Source organism: Mus caroli, chromosome 13 (genome assembly GCF_900094665.2).
Source record: "Mus caroli chromosome 13, CAROLI_EIJ_v1.1, whole genome shotgun sequence".
Classification (NCBI taxonomy): Eukaryota; Metazoa; Chordata; class Mammalia; order Rodentia; family Muridae; genus Mus; species Mus caroli.
Genome location: NC_034582.1, coordinates 31,493,640 through 31,515,235, shown reverse-complemented (window position 1 = coordinate 31,515,235; position 21,596 = coordinate 31,493,640). Strand labels below are relative to the sequence as shown.

Genomic DNA, 21,596 nt, shown 5'->3' with positions numbered 1-21,596 from the left:
TTTTCACAGGTGAGCCACTTAAGAGTTCAGATGAATTAGTTCATTCAACCACTGATGTTCATTAATCAAACACTATGTGCAAAGCTAAATATAAAGTATTGGGGAAGGATGATAATCAGAGACAGTACCTATCCTCAGATCTTCAGCCTAATATCCAAGATCGATATTAATTGAATAACTACATAAAGAAGCATGCAACTCTGCCAAGACTACTCTAAGTAAATTTTGTGGCTCTCTACAATAAACAACGCCTCCCTCCTTGTCTTCACTACCTGCATTTCTGTGGGTGTAGCCAACACCAACATACTCATATCCCAACTTTCATGCTTACCCACTGAAAATATCTGTGCCCATCTGGCTCTAAAAGTCAGGCAGGTGATTCAAACTAAATAATTATAACCCTGTTCCTGACATCATATTGCCTCAAAGACAGATGAGCATGGATGGGGACAATGGATGACAAGAATGGACTGGCACCCCTTCTCTAGAAGCTCTGCTCCTCTTCCCAGGTTCTAGAAACAAGCACCCAACAAGTATTAGTGGTAAAAACCAAGATAGGCTGAACCTTGAGGATTAAGTAACACAGAGAAGACTTCTTAGGAAAAAGAACAAAACCAGGTCTTTAGCAAAGTCACTCAAACCATCTGGACTTCTATTGGACTCTGAACTCTCATGTCACAACATGAATCAACAAAACTACTAAAAAGGTGTGAATCTGCTTGACTCTGCTGTCTATGATGAGTCCTGACACTCTCAGTTGAAAAGGCACTTCACAATTCTGAGGCACATCAAAGTGGGAGATCTGCTTCAATTAAAGAAGGTACATTCACATAGTAATTTCTTAACTATGATTAGAAGGAAGAGCATTCAAGGTAGCTGGCCTAGGTATGGGCCAGAAGGGAAAGACGTTCAAAAGAACTAGAAAAGCACATATGAAAATAGTAATGGATGGAGCAGGCTGGAGAACTGGCCAGGGATTGCAGTCATTGCTGAGAGTTCAGACTACATCCTGAAGTGCTGCCGTGTACCAGAGAAACACAGGATCATAGAAATCATAGTCTACAGTGTAATAAAAATTATATATATCATACCACAGACTGACCCTGCAACAAACATTTTATCTCCAAACATCTCTCTCAATGACACAGAAACAGATGAGAAAACACTACAACTGAGCACTTGAGAACTCTTCTCAGTGGTTCACAGCAGAAGGGCATCAAAGGTCAGGCTGGATAGCCCCCCAGGCAAGCTCTAGAAGTGTGATGCCAACCCTCTGGCAGGTTGCCCAGGTATATATGAAAAAGCAGGCTGTACAAGCCAGGAGGAGCAAGCCAGTAAGCAACACGCCTCCACGACCTCTGCTTCTGTTCCTGCCTCTGGGTTCCTGCCGTTTGACTTCCTGTACTGGTTTCCTTCAATGATGAACAGGGATGTAGAAGCAAAGGCTAAAAAATAAACCCTTTCCTCTCCAAGGTGCTTTGGTCATGGTGTTTCATCACAGCAATAATAACCCTAAGGCACTCATGCTATATGATATGCCTCCATAGACTTAAAGCAGTCATGAGGCAAAATAAACCTCTCCTCTTTATCATTAGATTGTTTCATGTATACTGTTTAAGTGACAGAACACTGGCACATGGAATCTTTGCCTCAAAAACTTCAAAAAGAGTGTGCTACATGCTAAGCTTTCTCCAATAGCACTACTTCTTAACTTACGTTCCTCCAAGAATTACTATAAAGATAATGTTCCCAATAAAGTTATCCTCATTAACTAAACCTAACTCCGTAGTAGTGTCTGCCAATATTACTGTAATCCATTTCACCAACGGCTCTTATTACTCTTAAACATTATTAGTTAATTCAAGCTAACAAGAGCACACACATAACAAGTTTACCAAGCTTAAATTGTTGCTATTATGCTCAACAAATAAATGTTTTGGCTAATAAGTTATGAAATATTAAATCACATAGAAGTATTCACTGTGATGGCACAGACAGCATGCATGAACTCTATGCATGGACTCAGGCTAATCAGAGTCTCCAGCATAATTGCAAACACGTACTATCCTACTGAGAAATCAGTTATTGTGATATCACAGACCTACAGGCTAAAGGGATAGTTCAGTGGGGGAGTGCTTGCCTTGAACACCCAGGTTTTGATCCACAGAAGTAGAAATAATGCAGAGCACTAAGTGTCAAGTACACTAAGACTCTGAGGTAGGATTTCTCCACTGACATTAACAAACATTAACAAAGTCAGCACACAATGCTCGAGTGTTTTCAGTAAACAACCGACTGACAGGCAAAAACAAGAAGTGAACACTCTTAGTCCTCATTCTAAAGAGTCAATCACAAGTTCAAATTCATCTTTAGAAAAATTACTAAAATGGGATGCTAGTAAACTGACTAGCAAAGCTCAAATAAGAGAAAATAAGCCAGATAAGTTAACAGCTATTATACTTTATTATGCTAACTTGATTAGAGCATCATTCTCATATACAAGAAACAAAAATAAATAAATAAATAATAATAGTTACCCTTCACATGTAGTAATAAAAACATGATGATACTTTGTAACAGAATATTAAGCCTGTCAAAGAATTCTCATGTTAATGGTAACTTTGGAAAAGAAAATATGCTGTCTTTCCAAAAGGAGAAAATATTTGGTTTAAAGAAGTAAAAATTCAAGCCAGGCATGGTGGCACATGACTTTAGTCCCAGCACTTGGGAGGCAGAGGCAGGTGGATTTCTGAGTTCAAGGCCAGCCTGGTCTACACAGTGAGTTCCAGGACAGCCGAGGCTACACAGAGAAACCCTGTCTCGAAAAAACAAAACAACAACAACAACAAAAAAAGAAATAAAAATTCTGGACAACTGGCTGGAAATTTCATCATTGTTGCCCAGAAGCTGAAGAACCTAACCACTAAAGAGTAAAGATTCCCTTAAGTCTGTTTGAAAAGATGCTCTATAGAAATTCTCTCTCTCCCACTCCTCCTCCCCTCCCCCTCTCTCTTCCCCCTTCCCCCACAGATGCTCTATAGAAATTCCCTCCTCCCCCTCCCTCCCCCTCCCCCTTCTCCTCTCACACACAGACAGACACACACAGAGACACACTAAACCCACTTTTCTCTTGAAGTGTAACTAATACCATAAAAAAAGAAAAAGTGCAAAAACACGTCAGAGTTTCACTTAGTACTTAGAGGATTTACTTTACGGAGGAGTTAGTTTTACAAGTATGTGCAGATATAACCAAACTAAAATTCCAATGTGACTAAAATTTACCATTATAGAAAAAAAAAAAAAAAAGAGCCTGCTGCTGCCAAGCCTGACAACCTAGGATCAAGCCTGGGCCCTTCATGGTAGAAAGAGAGAACCAACTTTCTCAAGTTCTCCTCTAACCTCCAGATGTACACCACAGCACACAAACAGTAAATGCAAACAACTGAGAGAGAGGAGAGAGAGAGACAGAGAGACAGGCAGAGAATAATGCAGATCTAACCCCAGCACTTGGAAGGCAGAGGCAAGTAGGTCCCTGAGTTCAAGGCCAGCCTGGTTGATTTACAGAGTGAGTTCCAGGTCAGCCAAGCTACACAGAGAAACCCTGTCTCAGGAAAACAAAAGAGAGAGAGACAGAGAGAGACCGACAAAGACAGAAAAAAACACAAGATAGACAGAGAGAGCAAGAAGGGGAGAGGAGGAATCAATTTCAAATTCCTGGAGCTGGCACAGAAGACCATATGTATGAAGTATGAGAGCAAGCAGTGCAGCTAGACAGAATACATCCTCAGCTAACAGCCACAAGGCAGCCCATTTTCAACTGTCTGATCCTGGCTAAATCATCTACTATCCCAGCTTGGCTTTCCTTAGGGGACAAGCTGTACCCTCTCAGCTTGTGGAATCATTGTCTGAGATCACATGAGGGTTCAGATCACTTGGTTTCTTCTCCATGCATGGCCTTACCCCCAGCCCTGGAAAGAATCCACTCCCCACCATAGTCTTTAAGCTACAGTTATATTATTCTCTCTAGCCTCAGGAGAGTCTCCCTTCCACTCTCCCCCAGATAAAAGGAATGCTTCCTCTTCTAAGAAGGCACTTCCACGCCCATGCATCCAAAGCCTCCGCTCTCAAGGCCCAGCTTGAATCTGAATCTTCAGAGCCAACCCAAACACAACCGCTACCTTAACAGGCCCGAATTCTCAGGACTCAATGTTTCTCTACCCTGGCAATATCCAGTGACAGGGGAACGCTACCAGGAGGCAGGAGCAGGTGGACCTCTCAGTTCAAGGCCAGTGATCTACAGAGCAAGTACCAAAACAGCCAAGAAAGAAAAGAAAGGGGGCAGAGGGAGAGACTTGGAATAGCATTAACTAATGCCACGTTACAGCAATTGATTTGAACAAAGAAAAACAAAATGGCATGAGAATCAGGCAACAAATCCAAAACCAAACAAAGTAGGTGCTAGAATCTTCACAACAATGTGATCTGGAAGCCTTTACAGAAAATGTCATTGGCAGCAACATAATCATCTACTCAATAGCTTACAAGTTGGCTATTGAAATGGTTATAGGACCTCTTGAAAAATGTTTAATTACTGTGATTTAACTCTACATTAGATTAGTTGATTGTATTCATTGCTAGTACAAAGTCCAAATCCATAGCCTGACTAATTTCCCCCAACACTAAGAAGCTATCAGTTTCCTAATCTCAACTGCTCTTTAACTGACAGAGCTACTGCCCAAACTATTTTAACTCTGCATATTCTATGAGCTGCATTTGATCACACAAAGATAAGCCAGGTAGATACATTACTGTACACATGAGTAATTACCTCCTTTGTAATTAGGCATCAACTGCATACAGTAATTATCCTAATTTCACTTTCAAGATGAAAGTAAAATACATTTAAAACATATTCCCAACTCTTTTATGACTAATCAAAGTAATTTAAAACTTTTTTCCTTCTCATTCTGGTAATTTTGTCTATCTGTAACTTGTAATGTGTAGGTTTTCCTGGGGCATTATACTTTATATCAATAGCAATCAATATTCTATTACCTCAAGAGACCACAGCTCTGTTCTGACTCTGCAACAATGGGAAAAACCTACTTTACAGATGTCTGCCATTTAAAAAGTTGCAAGTAAAACTCAAAATATTAATGGATCCCACTAAACTTGAGTCAGTGACCTGACCAAACAAACAGAAAGGGAACAAAAGGCAAGTTCTGTTCCATTTATTTAAAAATTAAATTTGAAATTTAAAAATCTATGTTGACTAAGACAAGAATCAAACAGGGGCTTAAGAGTGTTTTTATAAAAGCACTGTATCGTCAATACCTTTGATTGTCACTACATCATGACAAGTAGGTATACTTAGATTCAAGGACGAGAGGTTGCAAACATGTGATCCAGAAAAACACAAGTTGTTTCGAATAGAGAATGAAAGCTTGATACACCTAAACAAATGATAAGGCATGGTAAGTTGACTTCCGTCTTATCCTTAAAATGACTCTTTGCTGTGTTTAGGGACAGAGAATTTGCAAGTAGTGGCTCATTGCACCAGCTTAATATAAAACAATATTCCAAAACTAACGAGTGAGTTACAAACACAAGAACCAGAATTATTCGAACCTTCTCTTCAAAACAGTCCTAAGATCAAGGAACAACACAAAATCTTAAGTACTTTAGTAAGCTGGTCCGTGATAGCTAAAAGCTGAGAAAAACCCTCTTTTTGCCTTGGGTCTGAAATGATGTCTAGGAAATCCCCTAAAGTCCTAAGGGATCCCTAATTAATCAAGACATCTAAAGTCGAGACTTTTAGCTTGTTTGTTTGTTTCTTTATGTTTACACACTACAAAACTGTGCTCTTAACAAAAATAGTAGTGCATGGTGTCCCACGCTTTTAATCCCAGCACCGGGAAATCTGCGACCAAGAGCTCAAGGGCAGTCAGGACTACAAAACGAGACCCCGTCTCAAAAACAGGAAAAAAGAGAAAGAAAAAATAGTAAACAAATAAAAAATAGTGTAGCCCCACAGTGAAGATCCCGGAAATGGAAGTCACAGCCGAATGCAAAGTGCACAACAGTCGGCGACCTGACACCTCTACTCTGCAGCAAGGCCAGCACTCACCCAGCATATGCCGGGGAAACCAAACGCGGGCGTTTCGAAGTCCGCAAGGCGGCCACACACTCACTCGGCCGTCACTGCGCTTAACCTCTGGCTACCGAGACGCTGTGCGCGCTGGGCGCCGCCATCTTGACGGGAAGAGACCAGGGCCCTAGGTCCCTTGAGCCGCTCGCCCGAAGACAAGCCGGTGCGCCTGGAAGTCGCCAGCTATTTACCTCCGCACCACTGGCGCTGCGTCCCCCAGCCACGATGACACTGATAAACTCAGGCTGCTAACCAGACGGATCCAAAGCAAAGTCACCCTCGTTTTCGTGCACAGCAGGTCAGGCAGCGCCAAAGACAGCCGAGCCGGGCAGGGGCGGGGCTGGGGAGCGCGCCTCGTAACCCAGGCAACGGGGCCTGGGCAGGTGTAGGGGGCGTGGTGTCCGGAGACACCCGGGTCTCGGCCACGCCCCCGGGCGGTTCGAAAGGCGGAGGAGGCTTTGAGCCGCGGTGTTCGAGCCCACGACTGTCCTCCCGAGGAGCGAGCCTGGGGCTGGACAGCTCGGCCTCCTGCCGCCCGGGCAGCCTGTGAGGAACGCGGAGCCTCCAGGACACGGGCGCCACCCCTTAGCTGCCCGCCGCCCTGCCTGCGGCGTCACCTCTCGCGCGGGTCGCGAGCCAGGCCGCACGCGAGCCAGGCGGAGCCTCTCTTCTCCTGCCTTCCAGCGTGCTTTTTTTTTTTTTTTTTTTTTGCATCGTTTGACATTTGGGTTCAGTTAAACTTGGGGCTTCTACGAAGAAGGACCTGTTTGGTTTTGTTGTTAGGGTGTTTTTTGGTTTGTTTGGTTTTGTTTATTTCCAACATGGCAGCCTCCAGCCGCGCACAAGTTTTAGATCTGTACCGGGCGATGATGAGAGAGAGCAAGCATTTCAGCGCCTACAATTACAGGTGACCCGGGGGGAGGGCCGGGAATCGGGTGCCCAGCTCTATCAGCGGGGGTCGCGGATCAGGCTGCCACAACCTGTGAAAGTGACAGGCTCCACTCCCATGACGCGCACGTGCAACTGTCCACCCCCAGGTGTGACCCTCAGAGCCCTGGAGGGGAGGAGCCAAGGACTTGCCCTCCAAATGCTGGGATACCTTCCCTGAACTGACACCCACATAGGGGCTTTAGGACCATTAATCAGTGTCGGTTTTCTACGGTACAAAGTGATGAACGCGAAGCTACCAGTGAGAAGCTAGGACAAGGAAACTTAGGGCATACCTAAATCTTGCCTTGAGATTACAAGAGTGGAAGCAGGCAGTCCAGACCACGTGGCCACAAAACTGAAGGCTTGCTCTAGGGCTCCCTTTCATTTCACTAGTGTTTTAATTCGTGACGTTGGTTCCAAGTATCAGATACGTTCTTGTTAAAGGATGGTGGAAAGGGGCTACATATACATGTTAAAGGTAAAATGAGTTGCTAAGCCTTTAAAAACTGAATTCTTAGTTTATCCTGCCTCTCCGAAATCTTCCTGCTAGATCCTAGAGTCTAGGACCTATAACAAGAGGACAGGAGCATCAATTCTTCAAAAACATTTAAAGCTTAAATTTATTTTAAGATATACATAACCACAAAAATGTATGTTAATGAGTTACTATGCGTGCACCTCACTTAAATGCACTAAAACTTACATTTTTAACTCGGCCCCGTTTTTTTCCATGCTTGGCCTATTCCCCTACTTGTATGAGTCCCTTATACTTCCTTGCCACATGGTAGTGGTGCACACCTTTAACCCCAGCACTGGGAAGGCACAGGCAGCCAGAGCGCTGAAATGGAGGCCGCCATGAACTACACAGAGAAACCTAGTCTCAAAAAAACCAAAACAACACACACACACACACACACAAAATCTCTACCTCAGAACCTCCACCTTCACAGTTTCTGCTTCTGACCCAACATTTCTGTAGAGTTTTAGGGTTTTTCTGAGATTTGGTGTCTTATTGATTAATTACCTGAATCCTTTGAGATTGAACCATACTCCTAAGAACAAGAATCTGATGAAACCAGCTCATTTTCTCCAAACAGTTTGCTTATTTTCATTTATTTCCCAAGTCTTTCAATTACTTAACAAACTGTCCTTCACAGTGCTGCCTAGGCATGGGCTGGGTGTCTTGGCAGTTAACTCCTGAAACAGACCTGGTTCTAGGTGCACCCTTCTCTAGGGATTGAGCTGCCCTTCCAGCTACGCACTACTTTAGTCTGTGAACAGATGCACCAACTTCCCCAGCAGTTAATTCATATTTCAGAAACCTGCTGAGAAAATAACAGTTGTCATATCAACTGAGAATAGCACATAGGTTGAACAAGTGAGCTCATACCCAGCCGAACATAGGTTTTGATTTTATGTGATGACATTGGCTTTGGAGAAGAGGGGGCATAAACACTAAACCTCCTGATAGGAGTTTCCACAAATACCTGTTATTACTTACTATTGATGGAAGACAGGAAATGTGGAAGTAAATGCTTGGAGTGTTCCTTACAGTCTAGAAGATGTCTGTCTCAAGAATAAAAATGGACTGAATAAACAAAGACTAAGCAGAGGTTCACACTAGGGGGCCCATCTGGAAACAAGTTATGTAAAACACAGGTAGCAGCCCTAACAGAATATGCAACTTTAGAGTTACTGGGCCTCAAGGATTTAGTTTTCTTGATGATGAAACTAATTCACTGGACTACACAGCCTCTGAGGGGCCCTTTCATCCTAAACTCCCATCTGGCAGTGACTTAAGAGCCAATGCAGAAACATAGGCTGTGCCTCACAGAACATTGAGAATGAGCTTCAACACAAGCAGCTGTAGGCTGACAGGCAATCAGAGAGTAGTCTGTGCTTCACACAGGTGTATTTTCCACAGGAATCAGGTGCTCACTTTTTCCAGATATCATGTATCAAAACCCTGTGAACCCTGCCAGCATTATGTCCCATGAAAATAAAACTAGTGTTGTATAAAATAAGACTGCCTTTACAAATACCCTATAGAATTCAAATACAGCCCTGTCCCTCCTTTGTCAACCCAACACAGTTGATTGAGCACTTCTTTGTGATGGACTATTTTTCATGAATCGAAACTAAGCACCAGAGAAACTAAGCCTGCAACAAGAAGGTGGGAAGAGCCACATATGCCAGAGTATGTAGTCTCTGCTGTGGAATCTAGATTTCATTCTTGGATAACAGGCAGCCAAGCCACCCTATTGTGGTTTCAAGTGTCAGGTGACAACCAGTTCTGAGGATTAGGTAAGGTCCTTTGGACAGCAAGATAAAAGAATCTCAAGCTAGAAGTAAAGATGTCAGAGGGAGCTGCTTATAGTGGTGCAGAGGATAAACTAGAGGACATAGAAAACAGACTTTTGGGAAATAGGTAAAGGAGAGTGTTACGACTCTGATGATTGGTTGCTGTCTTAGTCACTGTTCTATTTCTGTGAAGAGACACCACAACCAAGGCAAGTCTTATAAAAGAAGGCATTTAATTGGGGCTGACTTTCAGTTTCAGAGGATTAGTTCATTATCAGCATGGTAAGGAGCATGGCAGCATGCATGCAGACATGGTGCTAGAGAAGGAGCTGGGAGTTCTACATCCAGGTCTCCAGGTGGGAGAGACAGACAGACAGACAGACAGGGCCTGCCTCTTAAAACCCCAAGACACACATCCTCCAACAAAGCCACTCCTCCTGATCCTTCTAATTCTTTCAAAAAGTTCTACTCTCTGATGACTAAGTATTCAACAAATAGATGAGCCTATGGAGGCCAATCTCATTCAAACCACCATAGGTACCAAATTAGGGGGGGGGTGGGGAAGCAAAGGGAATCCATAGTGTAGGTAAGGTAAAACCTAAGACCCAGGAAAGGGGAAACATGGAAGCCCTGCCATTAACGACTGAAACAGTAAAGAAAGAGCGAATCTGGAGAGATTTTTTCTCTCACTTTGGGAATGTCCCCCAAGTGAGCCCAGGGCATCCTGTAGAAGCAATAGAAGCAAGTCATCACAGTCTGCACGCCAGCCCTGGAACAGCCTGAACCACCATGTCCACGTAGCCCTGGGTGAGCCCCCGGCATGCTCTGTACTGAACTTCCTTATGTTTAACATTTGAAATTGTAGACTTCAATAAGTGTAATCAGTCAGCAGGAGGAGAAGCTGACCTAGCTACATACAGGAAGAGATACAAGTGGCCATCTAGAGTTTATACTCCATTCCTTTTACAGAATATTTATTAAGGTTGTTTAATAGACAATATTTCATTTTTCATTGTGGGAAGACCTGTACTGTAACAATGATACTTTGATCTGATGAGAAACAGCAACCACAGTGATCATTCCGGACCTTAACATTGGATAAATTCTATTTCTTCTTAAAACATAGTTTTCCTTATGAATTTCTGAGATAGCTCTTCATATTTCTGCATGTGTGGTGGCCCCTGATGCATCAAAAAATCTGGGAATATACTTTCTTTAGAATGTATGAAATTATAGAGGATTGAGAGGGTAGCCTCGCTAACCTCAAGCTTCTGAGGCAGTACATTTAGGACTGACTCTTTTGTCGGGGGACCTTATTAATGGAGCATGTGTCTTCACTACTGGCACAGCCCCACGGACTGACACCATCTCTCTGCCAATCGTGACCCCTGCCCCCTGAATTTTATTAATAGATACAGGAATGGTTCTCTGTCTCCTCTATCCAGATGCCCACTGACCATGAACCCCAGAGTGAATTGGCATGAGCCTGTCAGGAATCATATTAATACCAAACAGAACCTTTTATTTTCTAAAACAAGGATGGAGAAGTGGTTCAGTGGGTAAAGTACTGTGAGAGCATGAGGTTCTGGGCTCAGATCATAAACACCCAGGAAAAATGTCAGACAGAGTGGCGCAAGCCTATGATCCACACACTGGTGAGGTAGACAGAAGAGGTTCCCTAGAGTGCACTGGCTAGTACAAATCTGGCTAGTTGGTGAGCTCCAGGTCCAGTGAGAGAGGCTGTTTGAAAAAATGGGGGAAAGAACTGAAGGAGACCCTGTAGCATCAGCCTCTGGCCTGCATTTACGCACACTCAAAAGATGCTAAAGAAGACAGTCTTGATGTCAAAGAGTCTTCCCCCTTAGAACAAACAGAAATCTCTAACAGCTCCTAGACATACACACACATTCATTCATTCATTCATTCATTCTTTGTGTGTCTGTCTGTCTGTCTGTCTCTGTCTGTGTTGTGATGTGTGTGTAACTGCATAGAGCCTGGGAGTACATAGAATCCTAACATAGGATAGCCCTGCCATGAAAAGATTGTGATATGGTTATGAATAAATAAGGACCACTTCAGAAACTAGCAAAACCTAACAGGAAACATGTACCTTAGTATACAGTGTATAGTGGTTTTCAGGGAACACTTCTAATGGTGATTTGGCTGCTACTTATAATACTGCTGTAAAAATATGCTTAAATAACATTGAGACTCTCATTTCAACCCTCTGGGCATAACTCAGCTCCATTTTTATCTCAATCATATCATTTCTTACTTAGAAACTAATGTACCCTGCAGTGCCCATCATTTCTATAAAGGTATCGTCAGTCCTCCAAGGACCATTTTGGCTCTTGTCAGACTATAGCCTCCTGCTGATTTTTTTTCACCTCTTCCCACTTGACTGAATTAGAGCTCCCCAGAGCCTACCTGCCCAGTCACACCATCAGGTCAGTGAGTGTCCTGCTCACTGTGTGTTCTTGCTTGCTTCCTTCTCTGGGTACTAAGGACCAGACTCCGCCTCCACCTATGAAGAGCTCCCATTCTACCCTGGGTTACAGCCTTTTGTATGGTCTTAAAGAGTGTTAGGGATTACTTTCCCTTCAGCTTAAAAGGGGAAACCCTTTCCCCTCACATTAAGACTTGAAATAATGCTTTAAGACTTATATAAATCATGACCTACTGGAGAAGACATAAGATTCCCTTTTAAGCAGCCAATTAAGAATTTTACTGTGAAACACTGATCAAATTATACATCTTGGTGAAAACTACTTTTCTATCGGAAGACATACAAAAGAAACGTTTTTAAGAGAAAGCGATTGCTTCATTAGATTTATTAAAGTTCCTTGCAGATTTTGCTTTACTCTTCGGAGTCCATGCACTTGTGCTCATGCATAGCCTGTGGCACTGCCTTAGGAAGAAAGCTCCTGCTGGTGCTGTCTGTGGCACCCACGGACAACTGGAGGCAACTCAGGTGTACTGAAAGATGATTGCTGAAACTTGGGAAAGATTAATTATCATCTCTAACTGTGGCTACAGTTTCAAAAGCCAGTGGGGTTTTTTTTCTCTTACAGTTGTTAATTTTTGTCATATTGGTCAATGATTTTGAAAAATACTTTGAGAAAATCACATTCACCCTTAATTTAGGGGATAAAAAGAAAATAATTTGAAAGTATGGGACACAGAGCTGGAGATGTAGCTTAGTTGGTAAAATTTTGCCTGACACACACAGCACTCTGGTTTTGATACCTAGCACAACATTTTAAAAGGGCTGAAGGAAACAGTGTGACTTCCTTGCAATTTCAGCACTTAACAAGTGAAGGCAGGAGGAGTGAAGCTGTGTGTCCTTGCTGGGGTTTTACTTGTTTTGTTTGTTTGTTTGCCTTGAAAGTATTTCCCATTGTATTTAGTCTATTTATTATTCAACTTAGCATTTTTAAAGTAATACAACAAAATAATCAAAACAAAGAGAAAATGGAGGTAGAGAATAAAGAGCAAAAGGCTACAAAATGCTACTTCAAGTAACTAGGATGCTTGTAAAGTGACTTAAAAGTATTCTTCATTGTACCTGAGTGATGCTCTTTGTTTACAAGCTGTTCTGTTTAAAAATAGCTGAAACAAAATAATAGAAAACCGAGTGCCTCTCACCATCCTCATCAATAGCACCATACAAGCATCACTAAGCAGGAAGGCTAGTCTGTGCCATACATTTCAGCCCATTCTACCTTCTCTCACTGTTCTTTCTCTAATTATGTCTTGTATGTGTTAGTGTTATAAATTTGCCTGTTAATGTTCACCAGCTCTCATTGATTTGATTGATCCGATCTCAGGGTAATTATTTGTTGTATTTAATTAATGGTTGCTGCCACACTCAATGTTGTTAATGTATTACCCTTATATGTAGTCTTTTGTTCCTGGGGTAATTTTTGAAATATGTTTAATCCTCCCTTTAGCCTGGTTTATTATCAACTTATGTTATCAGTTCATTATAACTGTTGAACGTCTTCACTGTACTCATTTAATGACTTCATTTTTTTTCCTATTTATCCATACCACCATTTTCCTTAAATAATTATCTCTCCCCACATCCGATGGCTAAGAATCATCCTGGTTTACCAAAAAACATTTCTGTAGGTCGAACTGTCTCGTCTCTCTTATCTTTACCTTTGACTAAACAAATGCAAAATTAAATAAGGAAGTATTCCCTTCTAGACAGGTTGGAGGCAGACTGATGCTGTCTTGTCCAGTCCCCTCTCTCTCTCTCTCTTTTGTTTTGTTTTTCGAGGCAGGGTTTCTCTGTATAGCCCTGGCTGTCCTGGAACTCATTTTGTAGACCAGGCTGGCCTCAAACTCAGAAATCTGCCTGCCTCTGCCTCCCAAGTGCTGGCCTGACCCTCTCCCCTGATGGAGCAGATAGAGCTATTGCAGCACTGTGCTGGGCCTCCAGGCTTGACTACTGAAGGACCTAGTGAAGCCTTCTCTATCTGCTTGTTGGCCCTGAGCTTGACCCAGGAAAGAAGAAAAGCCCCAGGGGGTGAACAGTAGCCTAGAGCTCCCTTTGACTAGCAGCCTTCAGTGCTAGTTTCAGTCCACAGCAGCAAGCCTCTGCATCTGACTTGGTCTGCAAGTCATTCCTGCACCTCCTACCACATCAAACCTGCCACACAGAGCTGCCTTGAGCATTCTCTCATGCAGGACTCCTTCCTAGCCCTAGTAGCTTACAGTCTTCCTGGACCCTTCTCAGGCACATCCCCTCCCTGTGGCTCACCACAGCCAGCCCATTCTGACTTCTCACCTACATAGCTGTGTACATATGCTGCCATCCAGCCCTCTGTGCATGCCCTCCTTGCTGTGAGGTTTCCAAACTACACTGGCAACCTCTTCATCTGTGTTGTGTACACTTAGCAAAGTGCAGCCCCCAGATAATTTCCGCTAAGAGCTTTTGAGAAGTAGAAGAGACTTGAATTTGAACCCAAAACTCCAATCCTTCTCCCCTTCATTTCAAAGGATGTGTGTAGCTTTTGGAAGTTAATTCATGGAAAATTCTCATGTCACTCACTCCTCTGCCTTCTCTCCTACTCTTCAGTCCTAACAAACTCCGTGCATGTTCTCATGAAGACTTTGTCTTTGTGTGATCACATATTAGTTACTATAATCCTGCTCCCCTTAGCCAATCCGTGCACATCATTTAGAATTCTGCTAATAGACCATTTCAGAGAAAGCTCTGCAACTTCCCACTGCACTCTGTTCCTTACTAAAAGTCACAGCTTTAGGTCTTCTCCTTGCTCTTGGGATAAAGTCCCAAATCCTTCCCTGCTTAGGCCTGGGCTCCTGCCCCTCCATTGTGGCATGTCACCTTCCCACTTAAGGATGCTCAGAGCCATAGCCTTTTCTCAGGCTTATGACAAGGCTGTTGTTTGTTCTGGACTGTGCTAGTTAGTTTTATGTCAACTTGACCCAAGCTAGAGTCATCTGAAAGAACTTCAGTTGAAACAAATGGCCCACCAAATTGGCCTGTGGGCAAATCTATGGGGCATTGTCTTGATTGATGATTAATATAGACGGGCCAGATCTCTGTGGGTGGTGCCCCTCCTAAACTGGTGGTCCTAGGTGCTATTAAACAAAAAACAGGCTCAGCAAGCCTCATAAGCATGTTCCTCCATTCCTTCTGCATCAGCTCCTGCCCCCAGGTTTTGGTCTTGAGTTCCTACCCTAACTCCCTTCAGTGGATGGAGTGTCAGCTAAGAACTGTAAGATAAAATAAACCCTTCCTCCCCAACTTGCTTATGGCTGTGGTATTTTATCAGAGCAGTAGCAACCCCAACTAAGACGAGGATCTCCCGTCCCCACTCTCCTCCCACTTAGCCTGGCCCAGTAGCAGCGTCCATTCCTAGCCCTGTGCACTTCTCCATAGGGACATATCAGCTGTGGTCTGGCATTATCCGCATTTCCCTAGCTAGTCTGATGGCAGTTCTAGGATGTCAAGACCTATGTCACCACCACCCCAGCACAGACAGTTACTTGGGGGAACAGACACAGGATGTAGCAATCTACGAATTCCTCTTAAGAAGCTGTCCCTGACTTTCAGATACTCAATGCAACCTTCTGCCGTATTATTTCCCCCAATGCTACCTTTCTGGTAGAATACCACCTTTGAGACTGTAGTGAGCATGCCAACTTTGAGTGTCTTCCTCTAGACTCTCCATTTTTGTATGTTTATTCATTTATTTTGATGTTGTCATTGTTGTTTTGAGACGGGGTCTCACTGTGTATCTAGCTCCAGCTGGCCTGGAACTTGCTATGTAGACCAGATTTGCCTAGAACTCACAGAGATCCACCTGCTTGTCCTTCTCTAATGCTGGTATTAAAGTCACTCATACCACCTTAGTGTTTGAGTCTCAGTCTCTCTCTTCTCTCCTCTCCCCTCCCCTGTCCTCTTCCCTCTCCTCTCCTCTCCCTCACTGAATTTAGAGCTCATTATTTTTGCTAGACTGGTTGGCCAGTAAGTCCAAGGGATCCACCACCAAAACTCCCAGTGCTGGAATTACAGGCACAGGCCACCATATTTGGCTTTCACGTGACAGCTAGGGATCTAAACTCAATTCTTCATATTCACACAACAGGCACATTATTGACCGACCATCTCCCCAGTCCTATACCACCACATTTAATCACATTGCCATTGTCACTGTGGCTTTCTGGGTGCTTTGTGGTACCTGAAAATAAGACATTTTCAGTCCTCTGCCTGAAGCCAGTACAGAGCTGTTCACCCAGGGGAAGGGCTTAGGGTTGGAAATGAGTCTTGTGTATTCTTACTGACATGACCTGACAGTGGTCTCTCTCCCCTTCTCTCAACAGTCCTACCTGCCTGCCCTCAGCATACCTTTCCCTGAGTCCTTTAGATTTGGTCAGCCCCTAAAGGAGGGGCAGAAGTGTCAGGCTAATAGGGTTTGTGCTTTAAGTAAACTAAATACAGGAAACAAGATGTGTTCAGAATATACTTTCTTAGACATCATTTCCTGGTGCTGGAGTGTAGCTTAGTAGTAGGGCATGTGCTTAGCATGCACAAGCCCCCTTCCTGGAAAATCTGTCTGTTGTAAAAAGTAGAAGTCAAGGGGTCGGGGAGAATACCCTAAACACTGAGGCAGCTCGGCTGATGAGCAAAGTCTGGTGTGGGAAGAGTCCTTGTCCTTGCAATGTCTTAATGGTGCACATTTTGTCAAGACATGCTGCTGTTGGTTTCACGGTCAGTTTTCAAAGGTCAGAAGAACAGGTCTGAAAGGTAATGGGTGGAAAAGTCGGCTTCCTTGTAACTAATTAGAAACTGAAATGCAGAAGCTGCATCTTGTCCTAAGCTCTGCTTGCTGTCACACCCAGTCCCATTTCCATAGTAATTAGTGTTAATCCTCAGCCTCTTCAAAGGGAATCGCTGTCCCCTGACCTTCCTTAGGGAGTATGGATGAATCTAATGCTTCTTTTTTGGCTCTGTCTAATTTTCCCCCTCTTTTAGAACAGAGGGAAGAGGTACACCTTGCAGTGTAGCCTGTTTCCATTTTATAATTCTTCTATAAATTCATTTGTCAGCCTAGAGAAAAATGTGTTTCAAATATTTTTCCCTTGCTCTCTATTCTTTGAGTCTTTTCCATGTGCGAGGCCTCCTCCATCTGCTTATCTGTGAAAGAGATGCACTGACATGGCCCTGGCTGGATGAGAGCGAACTTGAGAAGCCCTTCTCTGGAGCCATGTTTAGTATCACTCAATCTCTTTCTGTGTGTCCATGGCTGACTGGCTATAGGGCCCATCTTTAATACCAAGATCCCTAAATGCACAAGACCTTTATAGCAAATTGCATAAATGCTATGGAAATTGGGGTATTATTGAGGAGATAACAAGAAAAAGGTATACATGTTCACCCTGTGTACTATTTTGCATTTGTTTGATTGATTATTTTGGTTTGGTTTTTCTCATACAATTTTGGTACCAGTTGATTGAATCTTTGAACACAGATGTGGAGTGTTGATTATGCTTACTATCCCTTGACTTTGAAGCACTTGTCAGCATTTCCTAAATAGCTGTGTTTTTAACCTTGACTTGGCCTTGATCAAAGAGTTATATTGCCAGCCTTGGTGGTGCATGCCTTAATCCCAGCACTCAGGAGGCAGAGGCAGGCGGATTTCTGAGTTCGAGGCAAGCCTGGTCTACAAAATGAGTTCCAGGACAGCCAGGGCTACACAGAGAAACCCTGTCTCGGAAAGGAAAAAAAAAAAAAAAAAAAAAAAGTTATATTGACCACATTAGCGCTCCTAGAAGCTCCCAGCTCCATCTGTGGGAAGAATCAGACCCCTGTACACTGTTGTCAGGGACATCTCAGCTCTGTATCTCTCCTTGCCAGACAGCTCTTCACCTTTTTAAGAGAGAGGGTAAAGCATAATTAAAAGCTGTCACTTCGTAGTTGATAGTTTAATAGATATTGCTCCCAGCTGTTCTTCTGGTATAGGAATTCCTAAGTAAATGTTTTGAATTGTTTATATATACCCTATGGCAATATTATCACAAAGGGTGCCATTTCATAAATTGAAAATAAATTAGCTTGGTTTCATTGCCATATTCCAAAATACCAGCAAAGAGTTGGGAATAGTGTTAATGAAAAATATTTCTTCATTGTGTAGTTGCAATGGAAGGCCAAGAAGTGAACAGGTAAGAGGCCGGATCTTAGCTGAGAGGAATAGAAGAGCAGACTAAAGCTGGGAATGTAAATGTGCTGGGGAGGAGCGTGTGGAACACTGGCCAGGCCTGCCTTGTTCTGCAGCAGTGTAGCCAACAGTGGACTGTTTACCTCACTGGAGAAAAGAAAGCATGGAGCACAGCGCAGTCTCTGCCTGACTGGCGCCCCCAGTGTGAGCATCCTCCTGCTGAGCTGCTGAGCTTCTCTCCAGAACATCTGTCTTCCTGTGCTGGGTTCTAGCCCTATGGGGCCAGTGAGCATGTTGAGAGGAGCTGCATCCAAGGAAGCTCGAAGCAGAAAGCCAGGTTTTGTTGGAGCACGGCCTTACTATCTGAGAGCCTCTAACCACATGTGGCCCATGCTGTTGGGATGCCTGCTAGGAATGATCTCTACAGCCTCTGTCTCGCTAGTCTCTTCCTCCTCAGTCGACCACAGACTGGCTTAAGGAGCCTCATGTTACCTTTGTCTTGGCCTCATTTTATATAATGTCACCTTCTGGCCTTCCCTTACAAGACAACAGGAACCCCTGTCTCATGGCCACCCCAGTTTGCTGACCCTGCTCCTCCCCTGCCTCTTACCTTTAACAGTGGAGGCCTCAATATTCTGTCTTTCCCCCTCTCACCTCATTCTCCCCAAATCTCCATAGTAACAGTTGCTTCAACCTTACATGTTTTAATGATTCCTTGTAGTTAATCCTTGTCTCCTGAACCACACCCTCATCTTGCCAAGGTCCTCCTGTGCATTTCTGGGGTGTTAAAAGCATCTGAAGATAATCAAATATGAACTCTAATGCTGTGCCTGCCTAACCTACTGTGCCTTCCCAGTAAGCTTGAACTTCTGGGTTTTGTTCATCGTCCAGATACTCATTGCTTAAACTGGAAGTCATACGGATTTCTCCTGACTTTGTATAGGATCATAAGTTCTTTATTTTTCCTGGAGTCGCTCTTAGATATTTCCTTCACTGGGTGGCCTTGTGTCTATATGAGAAAGGTTGAATTTGCTAATAAAATTCAGAAATCTAATAGATTACTTCTCTACTACTTGGAATATTAAAGATTAACCCTGGGTAAAAATTTGAATTTCTTTCCTATCACACAAAAACTATAGCAAATAAATAGGATCATAAAATTAACATTTTATTGTTCTTCAAAGATCTGTATTCACTTCACTGCTCTCACTGAATTAAATTACTTAAATCATTTGCTTTTCTAAGGGAGAAAACAAGTCAATTTGGTTGAATAAAATATGGAATGTTTATAAAGCCCTTGAACATTCCTTTAAGTACTCACAAATTTGCTAGTTGACTTAACCTATGCATCTTATGTGTGGGAGTTTGCATAATCATTGATGTCTCATTAAACACAAATTCCCCAATAAGAAAAGAATTCTGTACCATAAATATAGATAGACTCACTTTGCAGGGTACATCTTGAGTAGCCTTAGTTTACTTTAACACTGTCATTTGCTATGTTGGAGTAAACGTCCTTGGACCCGGTCTGGAATTATACCATTATTTCATTTTGTTCTAAATTCTCAGTAAGACTTCCAGGAATGGAGCTATAGTGGTCTGATTTTTAAGCATATGTGAGACCCTGAGTTCAGTTCCCTAGCATTGGAAGAGAAAAAAAGAAGGAAGGAAGGGAAACCCCTTTTCTCAAATAAACCTGGAGGTGATTTTGCTCTCGGCTTAGCTTAATTTGCTTTTTCTTAACTGAGGAATCAGTATTGTACTGAGTATTTTAGATGAAAACATCTAGAAAATAAAAACCAAAGAAGACCTGGAATGAGGTTTGCAAGAAGACAGAACAGTTGACACCAGAATCACCGTGTCAGGTTTGACTCAGCTTCCAGAGCAACTCCAAGAGAGAATGGTGCCTGGTTATGTGGGTTAGTGACTACAGTAAGCAAGCAGGTATAATTGCTGAGAGGAATTGCCGCTCTTCCTCTTACTGTTATTTCTTTAAAGGCCAGCATCTTCCACACAAACATGGCCGGGGTTGTTGAACAACTGGGTGCTTTCTGAGAAAGAAGTGAAGAGATGGTTTTATCATCTCACAGACTAAAATGCTGGGATATCATTGAGTGGTAGTAGTCTGGGACCGAGTGTAGTATGAGGTCCCCTAGTCAACTAGAGCAACTACTCAGCAGATGGCTACCTGGCAGTCTGAAAGGCAGTTTCATGGTATATTTCTCATTCAAACCATAGTATTCTCTATTTCAGCTACCTGTTTGCAACCCCACAATGCTGGGTTACAGGTGTGCATGCTCATGCCTATCGGTGATGTAGGTACTAGAAATTCAAATACAGGTCCTTATGCCTGTATAGCATGCACTGTTAGCCTCTGAAACATCTCACCAGCCCTCTGATCTTATGTTTTGAGGCAAGGTCTGTCACTGAACCTAGAGTTCACTGGTTAGACAAGATTAGCTAGCCATCAAACTCCAGGGTTCCAGTGTCTCCACTGCTCTGTACAGGGTTGCAGGCAAACCAGCTTTTACATGGGTTCTGAGATTTAGACCCAGGTTCTCATGGTTACATGACTTTTCTTCAACAGAGCCATCTCCAGAACTTCCTTGAGGTTGAAATACATTTGTGGGAATGAGGAGTAAACTCCCTTAGACTTTACCACTTACAACGTGAACTCCACATAGAATTTTCTTTGCAGTGTAGTAAATCCATCCCCTCCCCTTCTTGTCATACTGACTGCCTTCTTTGTAACATCACCCTGTGGCTTCTTCTGTGGCTTCTGCCTAAACAAAGCCTGCTCCTCGGTGTCCAAACAGTGTTATGACCTTTGAAAATCATATTACCCATACCTAAGATACTTCCCAAGAGTGGAGCAATATAGGGCAGCAAACCTGGGAGCTCACTGTGCTGACTGCAGTCTCCTGGAAGGTGACAGTGGCTGCCTATGGCCATGAAATCATGATGTGCTCTGAAAAGAGAGAAGCTCTTTTCTCACTGAATAAAGAATCCAGTCTTGTAGCACAACAAGGAGATTTAAGTCTATGTTAATAATCTGAAGTCTAGAGTACAGTTTTTATTTGATATATTATGTACATTGTGTGCTTTGGCAGATAGCTAAAATGCCATTCAATGTTACCTAGTTACCATTACTATGAGTGGGGAAAAATAGTAATTTGGTCATGGGAGGTGGAGGTGTTAATGGGGTTTGTGTGTGTGTGTGTGTGTGTGTGTGTGTGTGTGTGTTGGTTTTTTTGTTTTTATTAGGTATTTTCTTTATATACATTTCAAATTTCAAATGCCATCCCGAAAGTTCCCTATACCCTCCCTGTGCCCTGCTCCCCTACTCACCCATTCCTGCTTCTTGGCCCTGGCATTCCCCTGTACTGGGGCATATAAAGTTTGCAATACCAAGGGGCCTCTCTTCCCAGTGATGGCCGACTAGGCCATCTTCTGCTACATATGCAGCTAGAGACATGAGCTCTGGGGATACTGGTTAGTTCATATTGTTGTTCCACCTATAGGGTTGC

The 21,596-nt window shown here is 43.1% G+C and overlaps 2 protein-coding genes across 3 annotated transcripts in view; one reads left to right on the top strand and one right to left on the bottom strand.

The window, feature by feature from the left end:
* The window catches only part of Fars2 (phenylalanyl-tRNA synthetase 2, mitochondrial), a 423,476-nt gene extending 416,991 nt beyond the window's left edge, over positions 1-6,485 (bottom strand). Inside the window, exon 1 of one of the 2 annotated variants that reach the window (XM_021180052.2) lies at positions 6,128-6,485. The gene's annotated coding sequence lies outside the window, so the exon portion shown is untranslated. The remainder of the gene's footprint in view (positions 1-6,127) is intronic. The other variant, XM_021180053.2, reaches the window with a different exon arrangement.
* A 105-nt stretch (positions 6,486-6,590) lies between these two features.
* The window catches only part of Lyrm4 (LYR motif containing 4), a 123,660-nt gene continuing 108,654 nt past the window's right edge, over positions 6,591-21,596 (top strand). The window contains exon 1 of the mRNA XM_021180055.2: positions 6,591-7,055. Coding sequence (XP_021035714.1) covers positions 6,970-7,055 — 86 coding nt within the window. The 5' untranslated portion in view covers positions 6,591-6,969. The remainder of the gene's footprint in view (positions 7,056-21,596) is intronic.